The sequence below is a fragment of the Bactrocera tryoni genome, chromosome 5 (genome assembly GCF_016617805.1).
Source record: "Bactrocera tryoni isolate S06 chromosome 5, CSIRO_BtryS06_freeze2, whole genome shotgun sequence".
NCBI classification, from domain to species: Eukaryota; Metazoa; Arthropoda; class Insecta; order Diptera; family Tephritidae; genus Bactrocera; species Bactrocera tryoni.
Window position 1 is genome coordinate 13,867,167 of NC_052503.1, and position 24,691 is coordinate 13,891,857.

At 37.3% G+C, this 24,691-nt stretch overlaps 1 protein-coding gene across 1 annotated transcript in view; it reads right to left on the minus strand.

Moving 5' to 3' along the window:
* LOC120777845 (peroxisomal membrane protein PEX14) overlaps positions 1-20,117 on the minus strand; it is a 141,036-nt gene extending 120,919 nt beyond the window's left edge. The window contains exons 1-3 of the mRNA XM_040109381.1: positions 19,896-20,117; positions 12,527-12,737; positions 11,620-11,747 (exon numbers count right to left, since the gene is read on the minus strand). Coding sequence (XP_039965315.1) covers positions 11,620-11,747; positions 12,527-12,737; positions 19,896-20,117 — 561 coding nt within the window. The remainder of the gene's footprint in view (positions 1-11,619; positions 11,748-12,526; positions 12,738-19,895) is intronic.
* Positions 20,118-24,691: the final 4,574 nt, after the last annotated feature.

Below are 24,691 nucleotides of genomic sequence, written 5' to 3' on the forward strand. Positions count from 1 at the left end.
TCGTAAGCGATCTATACGCCAAGAAAGAAGAAGAATCCGACATTGACCTTTCGACCTATAGATTTATAATATCTATGATTTAGGTCAACTGTGTATAATCTAAATCAATGTAATTTGAGTACGAACAATGCCAGTTATTAAATTATATACATACAATAACACATGTTCACATTGTGTACCAAACTGTAAATGTCAACCGAAATCTTCCCATTTCATCGCTAAATATCAATAACATAATAACAACTAATTGCCTGCCATATAACCTCGACTATTGATAGTGTCAACAATATTCACATCAATCAACATCTTATCGCGAGCAATTTGCTACTCAAAACGTATTTTCACAAACATTAAGAAAAATGTAAAAAAAAAGCGAAAAATATATTACCATACAGTGCAAATTGACTTTTACGAGGACAGTTTGATAAGTCCGTGTCATTTTCAGACAAAATAATTACTATGTATGTGGTGAAGGTTTGGCGTAAAATGTGACCAAAATATGGCAAAGCCGTAGAGGTCGGGTTTATAAATATGACATCGATACTGTTTAAAAGTCTTGCGAATGGTGCTACAAAAATGAGCTGAATCCTGTTTTTTCGGTTTAAGGAAGACACTAAAGACCGACCCAGAACAAGGCTTACATCATGTGACATGGTTTCAGTGCATCAAAACGAACTTACTTTGGAGACGATAATAAAGATTTGTATTAAAGTCCGCGAATAAGTTTTTGTTGGGCTAATCTGCGTCGAATTTGATCAGTAACGCGGTAAAATTTAGGTTAAGTGTCAGCTAGAGTACGGCTTAAGAACGTCGACAAAGTCCTCAAAGAACGTATACATTTTTCTTCTTTCTCAATTCTAGTTTCGTGGTTTTCCAATGCTATCAATACGTTACTACAGTAACTTGCTTACTGATTTCTAAAGCCACGCTCGTTACTAAGCCATAGAGCAGAAAAGGAAAGAAATGTATTGAAAATGGAAACCAATATACAAACTTTTGGCCGATACAATAAAAATCAAAGCGTGGCCATATTAGCGTAAAACAACAAACTTAATCATTCCAAAAAAAGTTTGGCCGCTCAACCCTCACCCACACTTATCTATGTATGCGAGCGTATCTCTTTATCATATATACATACATATGTAGCTGCACTTCAACAACTTACAGCTGTGTTGCCCATACATAATGAGCCAATTGGCTTGACAACTTTCAACATTTGGCATTGGAATTACTATACAAATATGAGTTTTATGCCAGCGAACCGATGCGAAGCGCTGACGCACGTCATAGCCGCACTCCAGCACGCCACGACGCAATGGGCTTGGCTTGCCGTAATTGCCTGCGCTTCAAGTGGGCTTTCCACTTTCTTCTTCTTCTTCCATTTCCCTGGCTGTCATAAGAGACTAGTTCACTTGAGTTTTTGTGTTGTGTTGTTGTTGTCCTTCGATTGTTGTAATGATTTTGATTTCGATTTGCTAAGAATTACCCAACAACCGCGCCTTCCGCACACACACACACACACGCACTTCCGTCATTAGTTTTAAGTATGTGCCTACTGCTTGACAAGCGCTTTTCGGCCCTTCATGAAGCGGCGGCGGCTTGGTGCGGGAGTTGCCAGGGCGCTTCCGCTTGCCTTGATGGCATTTCCATTTGTTTTAGTTTTCTTTGCCATACTTTTGTGTTTGTTTTGTGTCGTCGTTATTCATATTTACTTTGAGAGATTTTTTCCACTTGCCTGATGTATACTTGCCACGCCCTTTGTTTCTGTTGCGGGCGGCCGTGGCGTGTGCTGCTGATTGCGATTAGAAAATAAGATTAGGCAGCGCTTCTGCGGTTCGAGTGGTGGTATGTATATGTATAATATATGTAGTTGGGTGAGTGGCTTTAGCCATCACTAGCAGCTCTGACTAGTTGTACACTCATGGTACACAAAGGCAAATGCTCTCGAGTGGTAGCAGAAGTTCTAATATATCTATATATTGTATTAAGGTAGTTCTTAAATACAGGAAAACTATTTTTAGGTGACATTTATGTAGTCACTTAAACGAATTTCCTAATCGTATCTGCAAAATGTAGTTTTATGAAAATGGAGATACATTATGTTAAGCAAACGCAATAGGTTCCTAGTAGGATGCTAAATCAGTTCTCCGTAGTTCAGACACTATTCATCGGTCCAAAGCTTCATCTATCTCTTTGATAATCGATACTACGAAACTGAGAGAATCTGAATTTATGGCTACCCAAAAACCACCCTCCCAACTACAAATTTTTTATAAGCTATTCTCTCACAGCAACAGGGAGCAATATATGGAGTGTTGTAAAGATACAAAGATGAATTTTTGTTCATCTTTACCGAGATCTTTTAAGTATACTCAATCACTAAAAATTTCTGTGAATCAATGCAGTTTTAAAAAAGGCAAAAAAAAAAGAAACAGATGATTATATTATTGGATTATAAACTAACATAATGCTAAAATTTCCGAACCAATTGCCGAAGTCGGATCACTATTGCATATAGCTGTCCTTCACATTGACAAAACTTAAAATAATGATTTCTGATGTTTCTGGTCACAGCCCTAAGAAAGGCAATGAGAAAGCAAGTGAACTGACCACGAAGAGAAGATTTGCGAAACTTATTAGGATATAGGGCTTACTTTCTCGTGGACATCAATCTAGAATTGTACAATATTATCACATAATTCAAATTTAGTGTCATTAGAATTACTCTGTAGCACATACATATTTGAGCTCTCATCTACAACAGCAAACCCATTTTTAACATAATGGTGAAACAGGCAGTAAGTAAGAAAATAATATTTCTCCACGGTGCGCCGTGTTCCAGATATAACTTTTTACTCGAGGTGTTAAATTATTCAACCAAGTAAACCGGTAAATGTGAATTTTCATATGTGTTTTCTAAATATATTTAAATTTCAAAAAAAAAAATTTTTAAACCACCCTAATATATGGAATATGCGTGTTTACATAAGCAGCGGCAAGTATCTGTAAGTTTATAACGATTTATATGCCGGATAGTTATCTAGCGGGCGTTTTGTTTGCTTAGCCTAACGCACTGTCCACCGCACTTCACCCTCGCGCAACGCCGCCCAAAAGTCAATAACTTGTTGTGGTTTTAATTTGTTTCTTCTGTTGATTTTATTGTAGCTAAATTATGTGTCAACTTTTCTGTTGTTTTGTTGTTGCTTCCTAATTTGCCAGCTCTGCCTAGAGTTTCCTAGAAGAACTTAGCTATATTGTCAGTGTTGTTGTTGGCATTTCCTATCACATCCTTTCCGAAACGAAAGCAAAGTTTATTGTGGTGGCACCCCCTCTGCCGCAGCAGCCATCCAACACACATACACGCCTAATCCCCCACTTAACCACTCACCCACTTACCCACAGAGTCACCATATTGACTACGCCCACTCGTTTGTTGGATGAATAATGTTGGGTGCCTGCATGTGCTTGAAATTCTTAAAGGAACTTTGCTGCTGCTGCGAAACTAATAATCTCGTCGGCAAACTTTTATAAGCATTAAATTTGTACAGCGATTAAGCGGCAGCGTTTTTATGCACTTCAAGCTTCGACTGTTTGAGCTCGTTGTGCCGTTGCGCACGCAAAATGCGTGGGAAGTAACAACTGCTGTGATAAGCGAACTTTTCTTTGTTTTGCCTGATTTGGACTTAATGTGTTTAATTCATAATTGTTATTTTCATATTTGTTAGATGCTTTAATGACTGCCTTTAATTGAGTCTAACAAAATGGATTAGGCGTCTTTTAGCGTACAGTAGAAGGTCGATTGCTCCTTCCCTCTCTTTATATCGTTCGCTCTCTCGCTTTAATTGACAATGTTAGTTCTCATTCATATTATGAGTATTAATTATTTGCCTCTCTTGGTCTTAATGACCTTTTTTGGCACATTTAACATAACGCGCTCAAAACTTTACTCCATTCCATACACGATCGACGCCTTTTCTAGGTTGGCAGGGATTCTTCTTCTTCTTGGATTTGACAATTGTGTCTTTTTTTGCCAAGCTCGTTTAAATAACAACTAGAGTTATTGTTTTATTGTTAAGGCGGCTTAAAACATCACCTTAATTTCTTGGACATTACTGTCGAGCCGCCAATATTAAGCTGACGGAAATCCTGGTCCGGTTTCCTTTCCAATCCGAGTATTGATCTTGGTTAGTGAGTAGAGTATTTTTCATGGTAAAAGCGCTGATTTCAGCATTTCAATCGGGTTAAGGCTCAGTTGATTCCACTTGAATGTCAGCAGACCATATAGAGAACTTCGTCCTAAGACAGATTATTGACGATCATGATAAGCTTTTTTACTGTGCTATATGTTTCATTTGAAAACAAAAAGCAACAATTATGATTGGAGGCATAAAGATTTTGCAGAAATTGAAGGCAAGCGTGAAAATCAAGCCCCACATGGTACGAGTACCATGCTAGAAAGTCAGTTTTCAACCCTAGCGGTATTAAAGATAGTGACTCTCTTCCCAAGTATTTTGATTAAACCCATTTTCTTCTCGGTAATTGCAACCGGAAATAAATAAACCTTCGGATATTCGTGGAGAAGTCAAAGCTTCTTTAGATGGAGACATTCGGTTTCGACTTTTGGAACAGCGGTGCTTCTAGGCAATAATTTGTTGCACATTTAGCTGGAAAGATTATTCTAACAGGGTGGCATATTATGCAACAATAAATGTTCAGTTTCGGTTATGCTAAGCCGGGAGTTAAGTTTTCTTGGATCGGATTGTTGTTGTATGATTCATGAATATATGGTTTAGGAACAAAATTTCATAGATTAAGCTAGTAATTCCTGAGTTTCGTTCAATCTGCTCCCAAGTTTATGAGAGGAAAAATCTAACATTTTCCTAAATCTTCTTTACTAATAATTAAGAGCACCCATGGGTATTTATATAGTATAAAATTCCCACAACAGCCGGTTCTATATTACCGGAAGCGATAGAGATTTTACATCCCCAAGAGTAATCTTGTTTGTATAGGTTATTAATTAGTAACAGAATAAAAGAAGCTCCGTAGCTTAATTCCAATAAACGAGTCCAACCTCCTAAATAAAAATATATGTGAGAGATAAATTTTGGGTAAGGTAATAGTAGACAAAGATATTTTCGGTTAGTTGAAGTCACCGAAGAATAACTTTAAAGATTTCTTAAAGAGTTAGGTGTCAGTTGCAGGGTGCTCTGAAAATTGGGACTTAGGCAACCATCTATTAAAAAGACACTGAGACTAAAAGAAATTAGACACCGCATAGATGATGGATAGGGGACTATCAGCAACTGTTGCGGAAAGAGCAAACAACGATCTAAAGCTATACTTAATCGAGTTCATAATTAAGGGAATAAAGGAAAGAGCTCATAATTAAATCCCAGATAGAGTTTTCAGGATTTCTAGGCTCTACTGTTTTCGAATTCGAAGTGTTTAGCTTACCCACGGGCGATCCAAGTAGAGGTATTTTAACAATAGTTTTTTTTGATAGATCACGCGTGAATCGTGTCAAGCTGTCATGTTGCTTTTGCTCATTTTTTTTTACCATTCATCATGGAAAGACTTACGTACACCTGAACAACGTCGGCAAATAGTTTCACTTTATTACAAAAAATCACGTTCTGTAAGGAATGAGTTTCTTGCGCTTCGCTCAACATATGGTCAACATCATGGGCCTACCGAGCGTACTATTCGCAACACCATCACCAATCTTGAGACCAAGCACTCATCATTAGATAATATTCGACCGAATGCATCACACCTAGCAAGCAGTGAAGAAAATATAGCAGCCGTAGCTGAGAGTGTACATGAAGACCGTGGAGAGTCGATTCGGCGCCGTTCGCAGCAACTTGAACTGACGTGACTTGAACTGAGAAAAAGCAACGATTTGGTGTGGTATGTGGGTCGGCTTCTTCAAAATTATACCGGTGGGAACGTAACTGTCAATGGCGCCCGTATCGCGTCATGATAAACGATTATTTGTTGCCTGAAGTTGAAGGTCATGGTCTTGGCGACATTCGGTTTCAAGAAGATGGCGTCACTATCCACACATCGCTTCAATCAATGGGTTTAATGAGAAAACACTTCGGTGAGCACATAATTTCACTTTTTGGACCGGTCGATTGGCCACCAAGCATTTGTGATACCTCACCGTTAGGCCTTTTCTAGTGGGGATAGGCAAAGTCTTGTCTATACGGACACTCTCGCTTCGAATCAGGCCTTGGAGCAAAACATCACGTCTACCGTTCGCCAATTACCAGTCGAAATGCTTGAACGAGTCAACGAAAATTGGACTCAACGGGTGGACCATGTGAGACGTAGCCGCGGCCATCATTTGAAAGACATAACCCTCAAAAAATAAATCCCAAATAATATTCTTTCGAATGATGATAAACATTTCCCATTAAGTTTAAAGTTTCTGTGTTTTTTTAAGTAGGGAACCTCTAAAAGGATCCCACTTTATATGATTTTAAGAAAATCTCTTCTAGCAAAGAATAAGAAAACGTACTTAGAGTTATCGGCAAGTCTGAGAAGGGTGAAGAAAAATGTGAGCACGTTCACTTCGTGGTGTAATCAAGAACTCGACGGGAACTAAAATGTATTTATTATGGGTAGCATTTTGTTTATTATTCCTTCTCGTAGAAATGGGTCATGCGGGTATAACTAATGTTTAAAAATTTGAGCTTTTTGAAGATTTCGTATATAAATTCGAAGGTTTAAAATCAACGTTATTATTTTGTATTCAATTCATCATCACTTTTATCACCGCATACCTTTCTTGGTTTTTGGTGATTTGTAATGAGCTTTCCTTTAGGTACACAAAGCCTTCAGCTTTTTTTTTAGAAATGTTTGATGCGTAAAGTGGCACTTGTATAACAATATAATAAAACAATAATTTGCAATGGATATACACTTGTAATAATTCTCGTATTTCACTATCATTATACAAACACTATATAACTAATATTTTGAAATATGCTTCAAATTACAATATTTATTGCAATTTGAATTAACAAATTTTACTCTTTGGCTAAATACCAGCAAGCTCATAATTTAAATTACGAAACAAAAACTAAAAAACTGCCAAACTATAACGGCACGTGACCAGCGTTTGGCATTGAGTTTGAATTGCAGCTCAGTGGCGTAAGCTATTCATTATGCAGCAGAGCGTTCTTCTATTTGAGTTTGAGTCTCACACTCCGCTGAGCGCTGACTTAACTTCGCGCTGCTTGGACTGGTATGCAGCAAGCAACTCCTCTCAGAATGAGCACGAAATTATATCATTTCAATTAATTTTAGTTAAAATGCATTTCATTTATTTCGCATGTTATTTCACATCCCCTGCTTTGCAAGTAAGTCAAGGCTTGCGTTCTTTAATTGTTTTTTCGGGGCGTGAGTGGGTGACTTTCTTTGTGTGTATTTGTGCATTTATTTATTTTTTATAATGTTGCACGCAGAAATTTTTACCAGTTTACGCGTTGAGCATATCCTTAACCCGATTTTTCGCTCTCTCCCTCTCCCGCTCCTGCTCTGTGCAGCTAAACAAGTAAACTCCTTAAAATGGCTAACAACGTGCGACCCCAACGCTGATACCCTCATTAGTAGCGTAATTTGTCGCTTAGTTTGGTGCGAGGACATTTGACTTTGTTTTGAGTGGCCGAAAGCGTGAAGGTAAATCCTAAACAGTTTGCTATCATTATAGCGCTATTTTTTATCACTTTTTTGCCACTTCAAGCCAACGCGTGCTACAGCGACTAGCGCTTTTTTCAATAAATTTTTTATCTAAACTTTTTTTTGGCATTATTTTGCACAATGCTCGTTTGTTATTTAGCTTCCTCCTGCACTTACCAGCGCTATCCTGCTTCCTTTAAATTTTAATTAATATTTACAGTGGCTCGAGTGCCACTTGTACCCGTTAGCTCCCACATCGCCTTCTTACGACATTCATTAGTTCATTTTGCCTTTCTTCTTCTTCTTCTTCATTTTTTTTGTCTTTTTTTCATATTTCCACTTGACTATCATATCTTTATGTTTTGCTTGCGTATTTATACTCATCCCATCGGGTTTTTCATCCCTCCAATTGTTTTTAGACAAATATTTGCTTATAATTAAAGGGCTAAATAGCAGCAGCTTGTCTGCGTGGAGTGTGAAATTGGGAGTTTTGTTGTCTTCCACGATGTATTTACATATAAGTAAGTTTGTAAGTGTGCAGTAGCGTCTTGAGTCTCGTAAACAGATTTATGCGTTGAATGAAAGTGACAATCCTTTTTGGCGTAAATCTAATTAGCGTTGAAAGCGCGCTTGGCAACCCTAAGCTATCATTAGACACTGTCAATGAGCGCAATTTTTTATTGTTGTTTGTCCGGTCAAGCAGATGCTTAGGTCATATTTTTCAATTGCTGGGTTGGCTTGCTTCTCTAAACAAGATTGAGTGAGTCATTAGTTATTGAAAAAAGTTGCAATTATGAGCATAAATTTGGGTATGGAAGAAGAGTATTTTTAAAGTTCTAATAAATTTAAGATTAAGACATTGTAGTGGTCGGAAGAGATTATTATCGATACAATCGTGGCTTTTAAAATTCTGAATAAACTTTTTTATTTTTTGTTTTAAAATCTTTTGATTTTTCCTAACTAAATATAAAAACGTTACCACTAGTAAGTATTGCTGAAATTCGGTTAAAATTAATAGCAGAAACGTTTATTTTTTTTTTGGCGGCCTAGGTGTTCCTTACAATTTCGTGAATTTTTAGTGTCAACTCAACTTGCGTGATTTGAAACTTCCCACATAATCTTCACAAGGTATCTGGCATCGTAACAGTTATATACAAATTCAGTAGAGGAACGGATCTTATATATACCTCTCACTGTTCCCTTCACAGTCGGTTTTTTCGGACACGGCACATAATTTGATCTAACGAAGGTCGCATTCTACCAAAAAATCTGTTTTGTATTATTACATCATCTACTTTTTATATAAAAAGTACTTGTCACGTTGTTTGTCCGCGATGGACTTCTAAACTACTAAACCGATTTTAGTAAAATTTAGCACACTGTGTGCAATTCGAACCAACTTAGAAGATAGGATAGTTAAAACAATGCATAAATTAGTAACACAGTGAAAGCTCTATTAAGCGGACAACTCTATTATTTTTTTCAATGAAATTTATTTGTATGAACATATTCAAAATTAATCCTCAAATACAATCCCTTGGATTCTTATGCCAACAAAAACGTTTTCGCCTTTATTTGTTAATAAAATTTTCACTCTATTGAATAGTTTATTATATGAATATTAGTATAAAATCTACACCACAGCAACGCGTGGCCGGATCTTCTAATAAAATATACTACTGTGGGCATTCGTCGAAATATTTTTTTTCTGGTTTGATTGTATGATTTCAAAGACCTTCCAATAAATTATGTGTGCGCAATCAAAAATCTGGTTCCGAAACGTTCAGAATGTTGGATAAGGCCTTTGGTGATAATTGTTTGTCGCGAGCAAGTGTTTTTTATTGGTAAAATTTATTCAAAGAGGGTCGAGAAAGCGTTGACTGATAACCACGGCCAGGACGGCCATCAACATTAACTGATGATCAACACATCAATAAAATAAAAGAATTGGTATTTGACTATTAACAGTCAGGGTTCTTACTGGTAGCGTTTGAATATGGTAAGGACCAGAGAAAACAATTTTGAAAGATAATTTGGGCCTAAGAAAAGTGAACGCACGATTGGTTCCAAAATATCTCAATTTTTTTCGAAAAACAATGCGTCTCGACAATATGATGAAACGTATTATTATTACTGATTAGTCTTATAACCCGGAAACAGAGATCAATCAGCCACATACATTGGCAAAGTTGAGCCGAGTTCGAAAACCCCCCGTCAAAGCAGGTCAAAAATCAAGGTTGGGTTGATAGATTTATTCACCTTTCAACAAGGAATACTTTTCGAGTATATGCGTCATTCATGCATTACATTGAGTTTGGCTTGGCAATTTATAATAAATAGACTCCGGAACAAGGTTTGCTAGTCGAATAAATTTATTACTTAGCTCGGACGACACATGACGCGATGAGTCCAATATTCAGCCGAAATAATTGTCCAGCAGAGTCGGCAAATCGAGCAACTATGGATAGCTTACACTGCACGTTTACTGTGGTAGGTAATGTGCACCCGCAGAGTGCAGTGCGCATTGAAAACGCTATTGCTATTGTGGAGCAGAGTAGCGAAGAAAACCCGAAAGAGTCTATTTGCCATTCCGCAATTAGAGCTCTGAACATTTTTTGTAGACGATTTTGAGGAAGAAATTTGGTTTGCGGGCTTATAAAATCCAACTCATTCAATAATAAAAGCCGAACGACCATCAAGCATGTCGCACGTTCTGTGAGTGAACCGAAAACGAGGTGGTCACTAATCTCGAGGTTCATTAGAAAGTTTTGAGTTTGTCAATGGCTTTTCTGAATATTAAATGATAGCATGTTAAATTTTTTGTACTTGCGATATTTTCAATTCAATTCTCCGAAGAAATTGATCAGATCGGTTAACTATAGCATATAGCTGCCATACAAACTGAACACATAGTTACTATCAGAAATGCACCTGTGAAGGGTATTTAGCTTCGGTGCAACCGAAGTTAACGTTTTTTCTTGTTTTTTATAAAACAATTTGAACACATTTAATTTTTGAAAATGTTGCTATCTCTTAAGTGCTTAAAACCTGACTATACTTTTTTATGGGAAGTGACTGTGTTCATATGAACGAATTTCCAACTGGTTAAGATGGACGAAATCATTTATAAGTTTACTCAGTTACGATAGCTTCACAAATTGCTTTCAATATCATCTGCTTTTTGAAGCCAAATAAGTTAGCAGTTTAGTTAATTAATGGAGTTAACTAACGGTTCTTACCGTTGGCGTTAGCTGGGTCCAAAATGATATATTATATATAGTATAATTCACAGAACCGATTATAAACCCTTTTAATAGTGTAACCTCTTAAGTCTATTTTCAAACTTACGAATTAATGCATATCTAACCCATTATTCGAGAGTCAAAAAAGCTCTAGGGATATTTTGGATTTTTTTTTATGTATATGAACCCTGGAATTTATTTTAAGTGTCCCCTTTAATTTGATTTAATAAAAGGAAATCAGAACAAGCAATCACCCCGCAGTGACAGCAGAGCCCCGCACAACTGCTTACCATCCATCGAAAATGCGACCAATAGCTGCGCCCTGCACACTCAGTGTCCTGTGTGTCGAGACTCAATTGAGCGCTGCCATAAATTCAACCAGTAATGCATTTCCACAAAGACTTCACTTTCACTTCATTTAATCTAATTTTGAAATTACTTAACCAAAGATAAGCCGAATTTAATGCATATATCCTGCCATTTATGGCTAGCACAATAAAAACAACAATAACAATGGCACAAACTACTTTTTAACAAGAAAATAACTACCAAGCAGACAATAGTGTGCGTCAGCGAGTGTGTGGGTGTGTATGTATGCATAAAAATTTCAAGCGCAAATATGCTGGCAAGCATGCCTTTCACGCACTCGCCACACATACACGCATGGATTGTAACAGTAAATTTTAATTACCTCCTCGTGATGATACCAGAAAATGTAGGCCGGCGGCTCTGGGCTGAATTTCACTGTGCATGTAAGATTTATGGTGCTGCCTTTGTCGACATGAAGGTCGGGTCCGCCAAGGATGGTCGCTGTTGGCACTGCACAAACACACGCAAAGACACACATACACAGGCGCGCGCGTAGTTGGTAAGTAAGTAGCCACACGCAGTTGAGCAAAACGAAGACAAAGATGACCGCAGCAGTTGTGGCGTCGTAGTAGTAGTAGTAGCAGGTTGCGGCATTGGACGGGGCGTATGAGTGACCGACCGACCGGCGTTGGTTTGTTTAGTAAATTGTGGGCGGCGAGTTGGTTGACCGGCAGTGACACCAGAACGCAGTTGTGGTTATGACATACAAATAGAAAAGAGAAAGAGAGTGACAAGAGAGGATGAGTGTTAGAGAGTGAGCAGTATTATATTACAAACTGACATACAAACAAATATTAGCGCGGCATTATCACGCACTTTGCTGCGTAAGTTGAGTAGTTAGCGCGTGAATGTGAAAACTAAAAAAGTTCTAAGCGTGTAATTTATGCGCAAATGAAACGCAATCAGAAGTTACGCTGAAATAAAATTATTGGCGAAATGGCGGGAAGTTTGGGTATAAAACTATGTTTTCATGGCGCAAAGGATGAGCTGTTAAGGAGGAGTTATGGCGCGGGAATGTGATGAAAATGGCTGGGAGTAGTGTGCAAATGTACAACAATGAGCATTGAGTTGGCGTATGATGTGAAGCGACACTTCATTTATTAAAAGCACGCAGCGAATATGGTGCTTTATGTGTGTGTACATGTGTGTGTGCTCATTCGCTATAAACACTAATGAATGCACATGCGGCTGTTGGGCTTTTTCATCAACTCGCGCCCTTTTATACTTACCCACAACGTTGAGCCGCACAAAGTAGCTGCGCACCGGCTGCGTTGATATTTGACACTCGTACATGCCAGCGTCGCGTTTTTGCGCCCATTTTATTTGCAGCGTCCAGTCGTCGCTGTCCTGATGATGTGTCGCCTGGAAACGCTGATCCGACGTGTACGTGTACGCGCCCACGGTGAGTATGTGTATGTCACGATGGCGTATCCACGAGACCTACATATACGTGATGGGAGAGAGAATAAAATCATTAATGGGTTTAGTGGCGCAAGCACATGCTTATGTGTATGTGTATTGATGGAAAGAAGTACGCGTTTGTTCCGCTTGATTGCACATTTTTTAATATTGTACGCTGGCAAAGGCTCATATTCGCTATGGAATGCAAAAATATGCATTTGTGTGTTAAATGCGTAAATATATCCTTGAGCTGCAGGCAACTTTGGTTTTCGTAAAAGTAATAAATAATTTTTTTTTTTACATGCACCGAAACTATAACAACCTTCATAGCTGCATTTCTTATACCCTGAACAGGGTATATTAAGTTTGTCACGAATGTCTGTATATATACGAACTAGTCTCTCAGTTTTTAAGATATCGTTTTGAAATTTTGCAAACGTCATTTTCTTTCCAAGAAGCTGCTTATTTGTCGGAACTGCCGATATCGGACCACTATAACATATAGCTGCCATACAAACTGAACGATCGGAATCAAGTTCTTGTATGGAAAACTTTCACATTTAACAAGATATATTCACGAAATTTGGTATAAATTACCGCTTAAGGCAACAATGGAATTTCCGAAGAAATTGTTCAGATCGGATTACTATAGCATATATGTAGCTGCCATACAAACTGAACACATTGTTACTAACAGAAATGCACCTGTGAGGGGTATTTAGCTTCGTTGCAACCGAAGTTAACGCTTTTTTTTGTTATGGTATGAAAGAGTATTAAAAGTTCAATATATTTATTAGGTCAGTTTGTATGGCAGCTATACGATATTTCTGCAAATACTAAAGCCCCACCTTGGAGAAAGAATCTTGCACATAAAATTTCAAATCGAAATCTCAAGAACGGAAGGTCTAGTTCCCTTTTATACAGGCTGATGGATATATAGAAAGATGAGCTTTGTGAAATCCACTCAGCTCGTCGCGCTGATTATTTATAAACCATATAGGTTCTCTGACGTTTCTATCTTGATGTTAGAGATTTACATGTAATATTGGGTTTTCCCATAGGCATGCTATGGTTTCTATCACACGAACAAATGAAAATATGGCTGCCGTTCAGGCAAGTGTTGCTGAAGACCGCAATTTGACGATTTCAAGACGTTGTCAATAATTTGGACTGACTCAAACCACAACCTGGCGGATTTGGAGAAAGGATTTGGGCTTGCATCTATATAAAATCGTTCTCACTCAAGAACTGAAGCTATTGGACTGATTTTACCTTGGAACAATATGAAAACGAAAACAATTTTTAAAGTAGAATCATCTTCTCCGATGATTCTCACTTTCATCTCGGTGCTGCGGTAAGTGAACAAAACTGTCGAATCTGGTGCGAAGAAAGTTCAGAAATTGTTCATGAACAACCATTACTTGCTCCTAAATTGATAGTTTTGTGTGGTTTATGGTCTGCTAGAATCATCTGTCGGTACTTATTTCGGTCACACCATTACTATCAATGGCGGACGAAACAGATCGGTGATAACAATCACCGCAATTAGAAAAAGTTCTCCTTGACAACAGCTGGTTCCAACAAGATGATGCCACACAGCACGTACAACAGCCGAATTGTTGCGAGAAAAGTTCGTAGAATACATTATTTCGGGAATTTGTAACACTGAATGGCATCCAAGAAGTTGTGACTTAGCATCATTAGACTACTTTTTGTAACGCTTTTTGAAGTCATTGATCTTTGGCAATAAACCGGATTCTCCTGAAGATTTAGAAGTCAATATTGAACGTGCTTTTCGTGACATACAACTAGATTTAGTGGAAAAAGTACTCAAAAATTGCATTCATCGAATTCGTACCTGCAAAAGAAGTCACGGAGGCCATTTGAACGATGTTATTCACAATTTAATTCCATCGCTTGTACTTCACATTTAATAAAGAGACATTTGAATTTCCTTAACAATTAGTGTGTTTTTATTTTTAATAAATCATATCACGCTTATTAGAAAACTCTATATGTCTGCACATATCGACTCTTTAACCCAAAGTTTAGTTAGAGGCTGAGTTCAAATCGAAATCTCAAAAACTTTCCAACAATTAAAAATCACATTTTTGTCTCTCCTCAGTGTATTCCCAGAAAAAATTTTGTTAATGGAAACCCTAAAGAACTATTCTTTAGCCGAATTTGAAGTCTCTAAAATGGATTGCAGCTTAACAAAGCTTTCTACCACGTTAAAATATCTTACAACTATGTAGTTACTGGCATAGTCGGGATCAAAATGTAGCTCTGAAATCAACGGCTAAAATTGGTTTAAACATTGGCAGGCATTCACTTCGGAGCCTGTTTTAAAGGCGTTAATTTGATGAGGTGGTATACAAATTCACACAACTGTGCCATATCAACTGTTATAGCCTCACGTCGCCGCAATCCAGAAAATGGAGCGCATTGAAAACTTTTTTCATTTTCTTCCTCAAATGGAAAAGTAGTAATTAGATATTGTATTTAAGTAGCACACACACAAGCAAATGCAATTTCCATTTCCTCAGCAGTTTTTAGACTTTTTTATTATTATTTTTCAGTATTTTTTCTCATTGGCATAATCAATGCCAAATGTCACTTGTCGGCAATATCATTCAGTTTAGCCTCTCTGCAGTGCCACTACGCTCTTGGCTGACCTGCACTTCTGCTCGAACCGCACCGCTTACCGCATCAGTAGCTGAAGCCGTAGCAATTACATTTTGCAGACACACGGAATGCGAATATCACATTAAAACTAAGGAGAAAATGTGAGAATGTGCCACGAATTTCAAGTGAGTGCTTTTTTGCCAACTTGTTATGCGCGAAGCGAGCGAAAAAAAAGAAAGCAATCACCAGCAAATACAACAATTAGAGGCATTACAATGAGCTTGCCACAGCTGCGAGGAAATATAGAATGTAATGCGAAATTGTAATTTTCACGGTTGCACAAAAAACGAAGAATCAAGCAAAAAAATAGAGAAAACAACAGCGAAAAGGAAATTCTCTTGTCATTGTTTTTGTTGTGCCACACGCATACGAATTTCAATGTGCACTTATATGTGTGTGTGTCACGCATACTACTTTAATTGCTGGCAAAGAAATGTGTGCTATTTCAATTGAGCGCGCATTGTTGTTGCTGTCGATGTTATTGTTGTTGTTGTAGACATGATAATTCACGCATTGCCCTGCCTGAGGATGCGCTATCTCGCTTGCTGTTGTCACTAACGTAACATACTTTTTGCTGCATCTTCTTCTTTTCTGCCTTTTTTGCGCTCTCTGCCTCTCTCTATCTCCACTTTTGCAATTTTTTCAATAACATACGCCTCGCGTGTTTTGCGCTTGGTGTCATTATTGCCAGCTGTCGCGTATGTTGCGCTTCACGCTTTACTAAAACGCTGGCATTTGCGGTTCGCGCGCGCCTAGAAGTAGGCAACATAATATGGCTATGCAAACGTCTTGCACATATGAGCGCTTCCTAGTGTGAGTTTGTATAAGTGTGTGTGTGTGACATTTTCCGCATTCGTGTGAACTACACGCTTTTATAGCTATGTGTGCTCTTCATAGCGACGCGCTTGAGTCGTCGTTTTTCATTTAGTGCGGATTAAAACTCTGCTTGGCTGCAGCTCACCTCACAGTGGGTAGTAAATGTCAACAGAGGACTTAGAAAGTTTCGCAGTTCATAAATTAAAACATATTAAATATCATTAAATATATTCATTAAGGCAGATTAGTGGAAGCATAATGTTTTATAGTTATATAAGTCAGAGTTAACAACTTTTTGGCAAATTAAAACTTTCGGGACTGTTTTCGAAAGGGTGTAAAGAAACTTACGTGAGTATCTGTAGGGAATTTTGGGTATTCGAAATTTTGTTGTTTAGTGATTCGTTATTATATAGCTAATGAATTCTCATATTGGCTATGGACCTTTAAAAATATTATAAACGTGAACCGAGTTCATGATGATGGAAATTAAAATATTCACAGTCCTCTAAATAGCCATCTACCACTCAAAAGCTGATCTTATTAAAGAATTTTCACCTTAAGGTACCTCATTTAAGTGAAGAAGTGTACTCTAGAACTAATGTTATCGGATCACAAGAGGTTCTTTGAACTGAATGCTTCCATAGAGCGAGGTTTACCAGGTTGCAGCGATTACAACCGGACCCTGTCTAATAAGCGTACATTAGATGAAACATATATGGTGGACTTTTGTTTTAGCAATCGTCTGGAAGAAGAAAAGGTAGCAATAACTCGAGACTTTCTCCTTCAGTGAACAGTTTTTGCTAGAAGAATATTCAAAAAGCCTTCAAGTCATTCTTTCTGGATTCGCAATAAGACACCTTAACGGATTTGTGATAAGTCCAATGTCTCCTGTTTCATGCATAGGGGTTTTTGACATTCAGAAAGGACCACATTGGTCCACGTGTGATATCCCCGTGATCTACGTAAAAGCGATTATCATGTGACTTAAACTAACCTAACCTACTAAGCTATGTTTTCATACATTTTAATCATATCATTTTTTAATACCGACCATGGTTTTGAACTTCGCTTAGTGAACATCGAAACCAAGCCTAGAAATGTGATAAATATTTAAACTTAGAGGCATCGTCAGAATGGAGATAAATTGAATGATAATAACTCATTTCGTTTCAACTGCAAATAGCTAAGGGAAAAGCTGGAATAGAATGAAAAGTTCAATCCAAATTTCTTGGCTGATCACGAACAAACGATGCTAACAGTTACTTTAATATCTTTACATCAATATTATTGGATTAAAAAAAAAACTTGTTCAAAGTTTGACATGAGACATTATTGCGTATTTCAGCGAAATTTGTTTGAGATGCAGGGAATTATTATTACATTTCATCTTCTATCCCTAAAGAGATGGGATTAATATAACGAATTAACAAACTCCAAAGCTGAAATTTAGCAATATTTTACTTGCGAAAGTGCATGCTGCAAGGAGCAACATTCAATTTATTCGAAAAACATGATGGTTTTCTTGAATATGACAGATTTTGTCACCATGGATGGAAGTAATAAATTAGCTAGATTTGAAAATATCATTCTGGACAAGACCTATTGTTTCAAATATAACTCATACTCTATACCAGATATCCATTCGCTTTCCAACTACACCTAGATTTGCTCTTACTCAGCCTTGCAGGTGAACTTTGTACGAAATATTCCACCAATTTTCGCAATTAATAGCAATGACAAATGCTCATCTTCTATTAATTTTTACCGCTGAGAATGCATTACTCGCTGCAGTGTGTATTCGTTCGCTGAAAATCAAAATGCTGAAGAAACCAAAATTGGAAACGTTGCGCTTATAAATCGTGATTCTTGGAACGAGTTGCCATTTGACATTGTCTATGCACATAAAACACCCGTGCTACGCAGAAATGTCAATATGAAGCAACAAATATTGAGTGCAGGTGAATACCCATCAAACCAATAATTGCAAACCCTGAGATAAATAATATGCATTTTTAACTGACTCTTTGATTTATTGTTCTTGATAGCTCATTAAAAGGAAATATAGTAATCTGTGGGCGCACAAAAAAATTATTTGACAATTTGCTAAAGAAATGACATTAATCACAATCTCTTCGATCAGTTCAAGTATCGAATATAATTTATACGACGAGCCGAAGCGTTGAAGACTCAAAAATGCTAGTCAATGACAACTCGCATTGTGGCTGTTTTTGCTTCGTCGTATTAGAAAGTGAAGCGAATCGATTAAGCAAGTGGTATAATTCAAATCGTACAGACTTTTGATCGAGCTGAATCGAACAAACAACTGGTATAAATCAGAGAATTTGGTCCAGTCAGATGAGAATGGATTGAAAAGCGATTTTTCCATCATAATGGAATACTCACTTACACTTTCTATTGAATTCTGCTGGAGAATTTCATAACACTTAATAAGAAAGCATTATCAAATGTGCCGGACGTAGGTCGCCAATTATCGTCTAAGAATATAAGAAATCTTAATTAAATTACGTCCTTTCCATCTGCTTAAAATTCACTCAGCGTGGCTCCGATTAATGGTTTATTGGGCATTACTACTCTCTGAAAAAAGTTGCCAGCAATGGCTGCTGTGCTACAAAGAACGGGATGCGCTTCGGTATTTCCATTTCGTAGAAAGCGCGACAAAATATTTATACTTTCTGGTTTTTATTGTAACCCAGTAGACAAAGATTTCAACATGTATGAAAAATGGGTAAAATTTCGAACTCTAATAGGTCTAATGTACAAAACTCATGAACTACTAAAGCTATTCGAATCAAACTCTAATGATAACTCTAATGGTACTTTTTAGTTCATTATGGCATGATAATTACGCTCATTACGCTTGACTAAGTGAAACTACTTATTATTCGAAAGGTGTCCACGTGACGTGAATGTTAAAAACTTAACTACAGGTGTGATATGGACGCGACACCGCTCAGTTGTGCTTGAAATTCCTTGAACGTCAGGAACTCATTCGCACAGTTCAGAAACCGTGGTAAAATAAAACATATCAAGACGATGCTGTATGCATCTGGGGTCTCCAGAGGCCGCAGAGTCTGTTAAAATTCGTGTCATACTAAACGATGACTACTCCTTTTGGACTTAGCAAGCTAACGCCGCCAGGTATCGCAAATAACCAAACTGGTCTATGCGTGGCTTATTAGTCTGCCAGATTAACCTACCCTAACCTAACCATTCATTACCATATTTATGCCATAATAAATGGTTCATCAAGTAAAGTTTCCTAGATATGATGGGTACTAATGCTTGAAATTAATTAAATTGGTCTACATATATCTTGTCGGTTATACCCGTTACTATAATCAACCCTGTGGATTGACTTTATTCCTGATGTAAATATCAGTCCAAGACAGCACGGATCAGAAATGGCTCACTTCTTTTTAAACTTTATACCAAAAATATTTTTCTTACTAACTGTTCCAAAAGCTATTACTTTATGAGCACTGCCAACTTAGTTCCTAAATCTGTAGCTGAGAGACTAGATTATTCGAACACTTGTTGGAATTTCAAGCCCAGGTTGAGTTCAATTACAAAACATCGAACAAATGTGAGAGCACTGTTGAGTGACTTGATGTGTGTATGTGTGTGTATGCTTGTTTGTTGTGTGTGTGCATTGCACGTTTACGGTTAAGTACTTACCGTTTTGTTGCCCAAATTGCGTACGCGGCAACTCAAATACGCCGATTTGCCCATTAATGCGGTGACATTGCGCGGCGTCGACGGATCAAAGTACGGCTCAATCCACTTCGGATGTACGTAGCCAACCGTGGTGGGTGGATATTGTGTTGTGCTCAAAGCGTGCAAATGCTCCTCCAGTGAATTGTAACTCTCCATAGGTCCTTGAACGCCACCATTTGTCATATCTTTTGTGGTGAAGCGAAAATGCCAAAAATGCCGAGAGGGGAGAGAAGAGAAAAAACAAAAACATATACATATGAGGAAAATTGATATTTTCAGCTATTGTGTTGAGTATTCTACATATTTACCAAAAGCATGTTTATGTATGGGGGAGCAAAAGATTATTTTAGAAATGCAGGTATAGAAGAATATCTACAGGTAAAGTGTATTTGTGGGAAATTATCATGGAAGTGCACAAGTTGAGATTTGAAATTTTTTAAATTTTGTATAACAATATATAGAGAGTTGCGGAAATTATGGATAAGTTATTGTGGGAGAGAAGATTGGCTTTTGCACATTTCTTTATTGTTCATAAAGGTTCGTTCTGAAAGATTATTGGTACCAAGCTATCGATATTCGATATCAACGATTGTCATTGATTCATTATCGATGACTGCGATTGTATTTTACTAACAATTATCGAGCGCACGAATTGCGATTTCCACTTTTACTACTTATAAACGATATTATCGATAGTTCCATCTCTAGTTCGATATAATATAATAAATGAATATTGCCACCTGTTTGAAAATTTGGATAAAAAAATCAAAATTAATCTTATAAACTAAAGACAAAATATATAAACATAGTACTACTGTGCCCAAAAAATAAGGTGACATTGTATTTATTTTGTAAATTCTTTATTTTTTCTTCCAAATCAATTTCATCCTCTTCGAAGTAATCCCCTCCCGATGCAATGCACTTATGCCAACGGATTTTCCAATCTTCGAAACACTGGTTGTAGTCACTTTCCGGGATGGTCTTCAGTTCCGTCTTCGCTGCGGCTTGAATCTCCTCTATCGTATAAAAACGGTGTCCCCGGAGCGGTCTTTTGAGCTTGGTGGACAGCCAGAAGGCGCACGGCGCCAGGAACGATATGGGTTGAGTTTTTGGAGAAATGATCACGAATTACGAGGGCAGTATGGGATGGTGCATTATCGTGGTGTAAAACCAAGAATTGTCTTTCCACAATTCCGGCCTTTTAGGCGGGATAGCGTTACGCAAACGACGCATAACGTCGGCAAATAATATTCCTCGTTGACTGTTTGACCGGTTGGAAGGAATTCATAATGCACAACACCACGATAATCGAGGAAAATAGTGAACATGACCTTGATTTTTGAGCGACTTTGGCGCGACTTTTTTGGTCTCGACTCTCTTTTGGCACGATATTCGCTCGATTGATCGGTTGTTTCGGCATCGTCGTAAGCATAGATCCAAGTCTCTTCGCCAGTTATAATGCGTTTCATGACACCCTGGTAGTCGGAAAGCATCGTTTCACACGCTTCAACGCGACGCCTTTTTTCCAAGAAATTCAATGTTTTCGGTACCAGTCGAGATTAGACGCGCTTGAGGCCCAAAACATCCTTCAAAATGGTATTGGCTGAGCCTTTCGAAATGCCATCTTCAAGGAGCAAGGTCTCTAATTGTTAATCGACGGTTTTTCAACACCAAATCTTTGATTTTTTGAACGTGAGCTTCGTCGGTTGAGGTTGATGGTCGCCCTGGACGCTCTTCTTCGACACGTTCTCGGCCGGCTTGGAACTCACTCATACCACTTTGTAAAACATTTTTTTAGACAGAGCCTCATATCACCAAAGGCTTTCTGCACCATCCTCAACGTATCCGCAGCAGAAAATTGATTCCGTAAACAAAATTTAATGCAAATTCTTTGCGCAACAAATTTCGACATCGCAAAAAACGAAAAACTCACTTTTAGCAGCTCACAAAACGACACGTATCTCAAACACTAATGAATATTTTGACATGAAATTTGACACAAATATGACTGACAGTACTACCAACCTAAAAAAAATAAATAAAGTAAACTTATGCATTCCTAAAAAGTGTTGCCACACGTCTGAAATTTTTTTATTAAGTTTTATTGTTGTTAAGAGTTTTATTTGCGTAAAAGTAATATATCGATAAGAATTTAAAATATACGACAGGTACGAAACTGAAATGTGAAGTAGTGCTGCCACCTGTTTGAAAATTTTAAGGCAACAAAAACTAATAAAATAAACAAACTCAGATATTGTGGGTAAAAACTAAAATGATTTCAGAAATATTTCCTTCGAAGATATTGTATTTCTGACATATTTTGAAAAAGTGTTGCCACCTGGTTAAATTTAGTTAAGCATTTAATTATAAGTAAAAGAAATATATTAAATAGAGGTAAAATATGCATCGGTATTGAACTGAAAAGTGAAGGAGTGTTGCCACCTATTTGAATTTATCATACCAACAAGAATTTATAAAATAAACCAACTAAGATGATATGGATGAGATGTACATATTCCGTTAAAAATGTTTATGCATTTCAAAAAAGTGTTGCCACCTGGTTGCGTATAATTAAGAATTAAATTATGGGTAAAAGAAATATATAACAAAGAGTTAAAATATACAGTCGGCATTGAACTGAAAATGAAAGGAGTGTTGCCACCTGTTTGAATATTTCAACTTAGCAATAATTAATAAAATATACACAGTAAGACGGTATGGATAAAAACCAAAAAGGTTTCAAAAATTTTTCCTTCAGAAATATCTATTAATTTTTTAAAAAGTGTTGCCACCTGGTTTAAATCTAGTTAAAAATTAAATTATTAGTAAGAAAAACATATTAAACAAAGATAAAATATGCTATCGGTATTGAACTGAAAAGTGAACCAGTATTGCCACCTAATTGAATATTTTAAAGCAGCGAAAATTGATTGAATAAACACACTAATATCTTACTGTGCATAAAATTTAAACAGGTTTCAATTTTTTTTTCTAAAATATCTATGAAATTTTAAAAAGTGGTGCCACCTGTTTAAATATTTTATTGCAGCAAAAATTTATAAAATAAAGAAACTTAGCATTATGAATAAAATCTAAACAGGTTTCAGAAATATTTCTTTAAAAAATATCTGTGCATTTTTCAAAAAGTGTTGCCACCTGGTTAAAATTATTTGTTTTATTATCATTCTCCCTAAATATAACATAGAATAAGTTGAATTTCTCTCTTTCACTTCACTTACATCATTACTTTTCCAATCGAAACAACAGTCATCTAAAACTAATTGATTTTGATGGCAGCTAGTTTTAGCAGATACTCCCACTTACTTGCGCAATGTATATGTATGTATGTATATATGTGTGTTTGTGCACACACTGAAAAGTGACTTGAAAGCAAACACTTGTAATGAATTTCACTTCAAATTAAAAAGAGTCAGAGGGCGCCATGCTCGCAAAATACCAAAGAGATCCCTGTTTTTGCAACGTGCAATGAATGAGCAATGCCGAGGCGGTGCGAGGGCGGTGAAAATGCAGCTCAGTCGCTACTAAAACAGTAGCAAAAGCGCGCACACCGCGCTGCATTATGTGAGTGGTAAGCACTTTCCACCGAAATTTCAAATGCTGCCAGCGATTTTATTGTGTGCGCTTTCAAATCCCAACGAACTGCACTATGGGCGTGTGCGTGTATGTGTGCGCCCGCAAGTATTATCAGAGCGCCTCTTACACGCGCTTTGCGGTTGTTTTGCACATTTCGTGCCGCTGTTTGCACTTTACTTGCGTTACCACGCACTTTTTCACGCCTTTACCTCCAAACAAAGGAACTTTTAAAATTTCCATCTTTTCTATTCTTATTTTTACTTCTACTTTCTGCCATATCCTTCCGGTGACAGCGTGAGGAGGATGCACGAGTAGTGAAAATTTCAAATGTGTGGCAAGTAGTATGAATACATGTGTGTGTGTCCGCTTCCTTTATGTAAGAAGTTCTATATAAGGATGTGTGTGAAAAACACTCTCTTGCTCGCTGTAAATCTACTGCTGTCTGTGCATGTTTGCCGCTGCCGCTGCCGCATTCGCATAACTGCATTACATCTGGAACGTCTTAACAATGCGAGCATAAACAAGATATGAGCCACAAGCTTTAGTGCAAAAAGGGAATTTTTGTTCAAATTCATCAGCACGCACCGAAATAAAGTTCATCTTCCATTTGGGGTGTTATGTCATGCATGCATTTGCAAACACACACAAACACACGCATGTATACTAGTGTTCTTATGCTTACACATGCATACGCTATATAAGCTAGCCCTTTTATATACACGTCCATTATTGCACAGTTTGCATACACATGCATAATACACACATACACATATAGCTATGAAATGGTAAGAAAATGTGCACTTGCACTTAAACTGAAAGTATTCACTTTCATCAAATGTCGAATTTGGTATTTCGTCTCATTTTACTGTTGGCATTAAAGTCCAAGTGCGGCATTTTGAAAAAATCGATTTTTTTTTGCATATCTTGAAAGCTTAGACTTTCAAAAATATGACCTTGGAAGGATTTTTCAAAATTCGACTTAGTTTCGGAGATGCAGCCGATTTTGTGACGTGGCGTCCGTGTTCACTAGAATTGTCTCATAAACCTTAAACGCGCTTTTCTCAAAACTGACCTTTTCGATACCATACCCACGATTTCTCAGGTTCTACATAATCGATTTACTTGAAATTTTTTAAGAGTCTTCTTTATAGGCTTGTCTATGG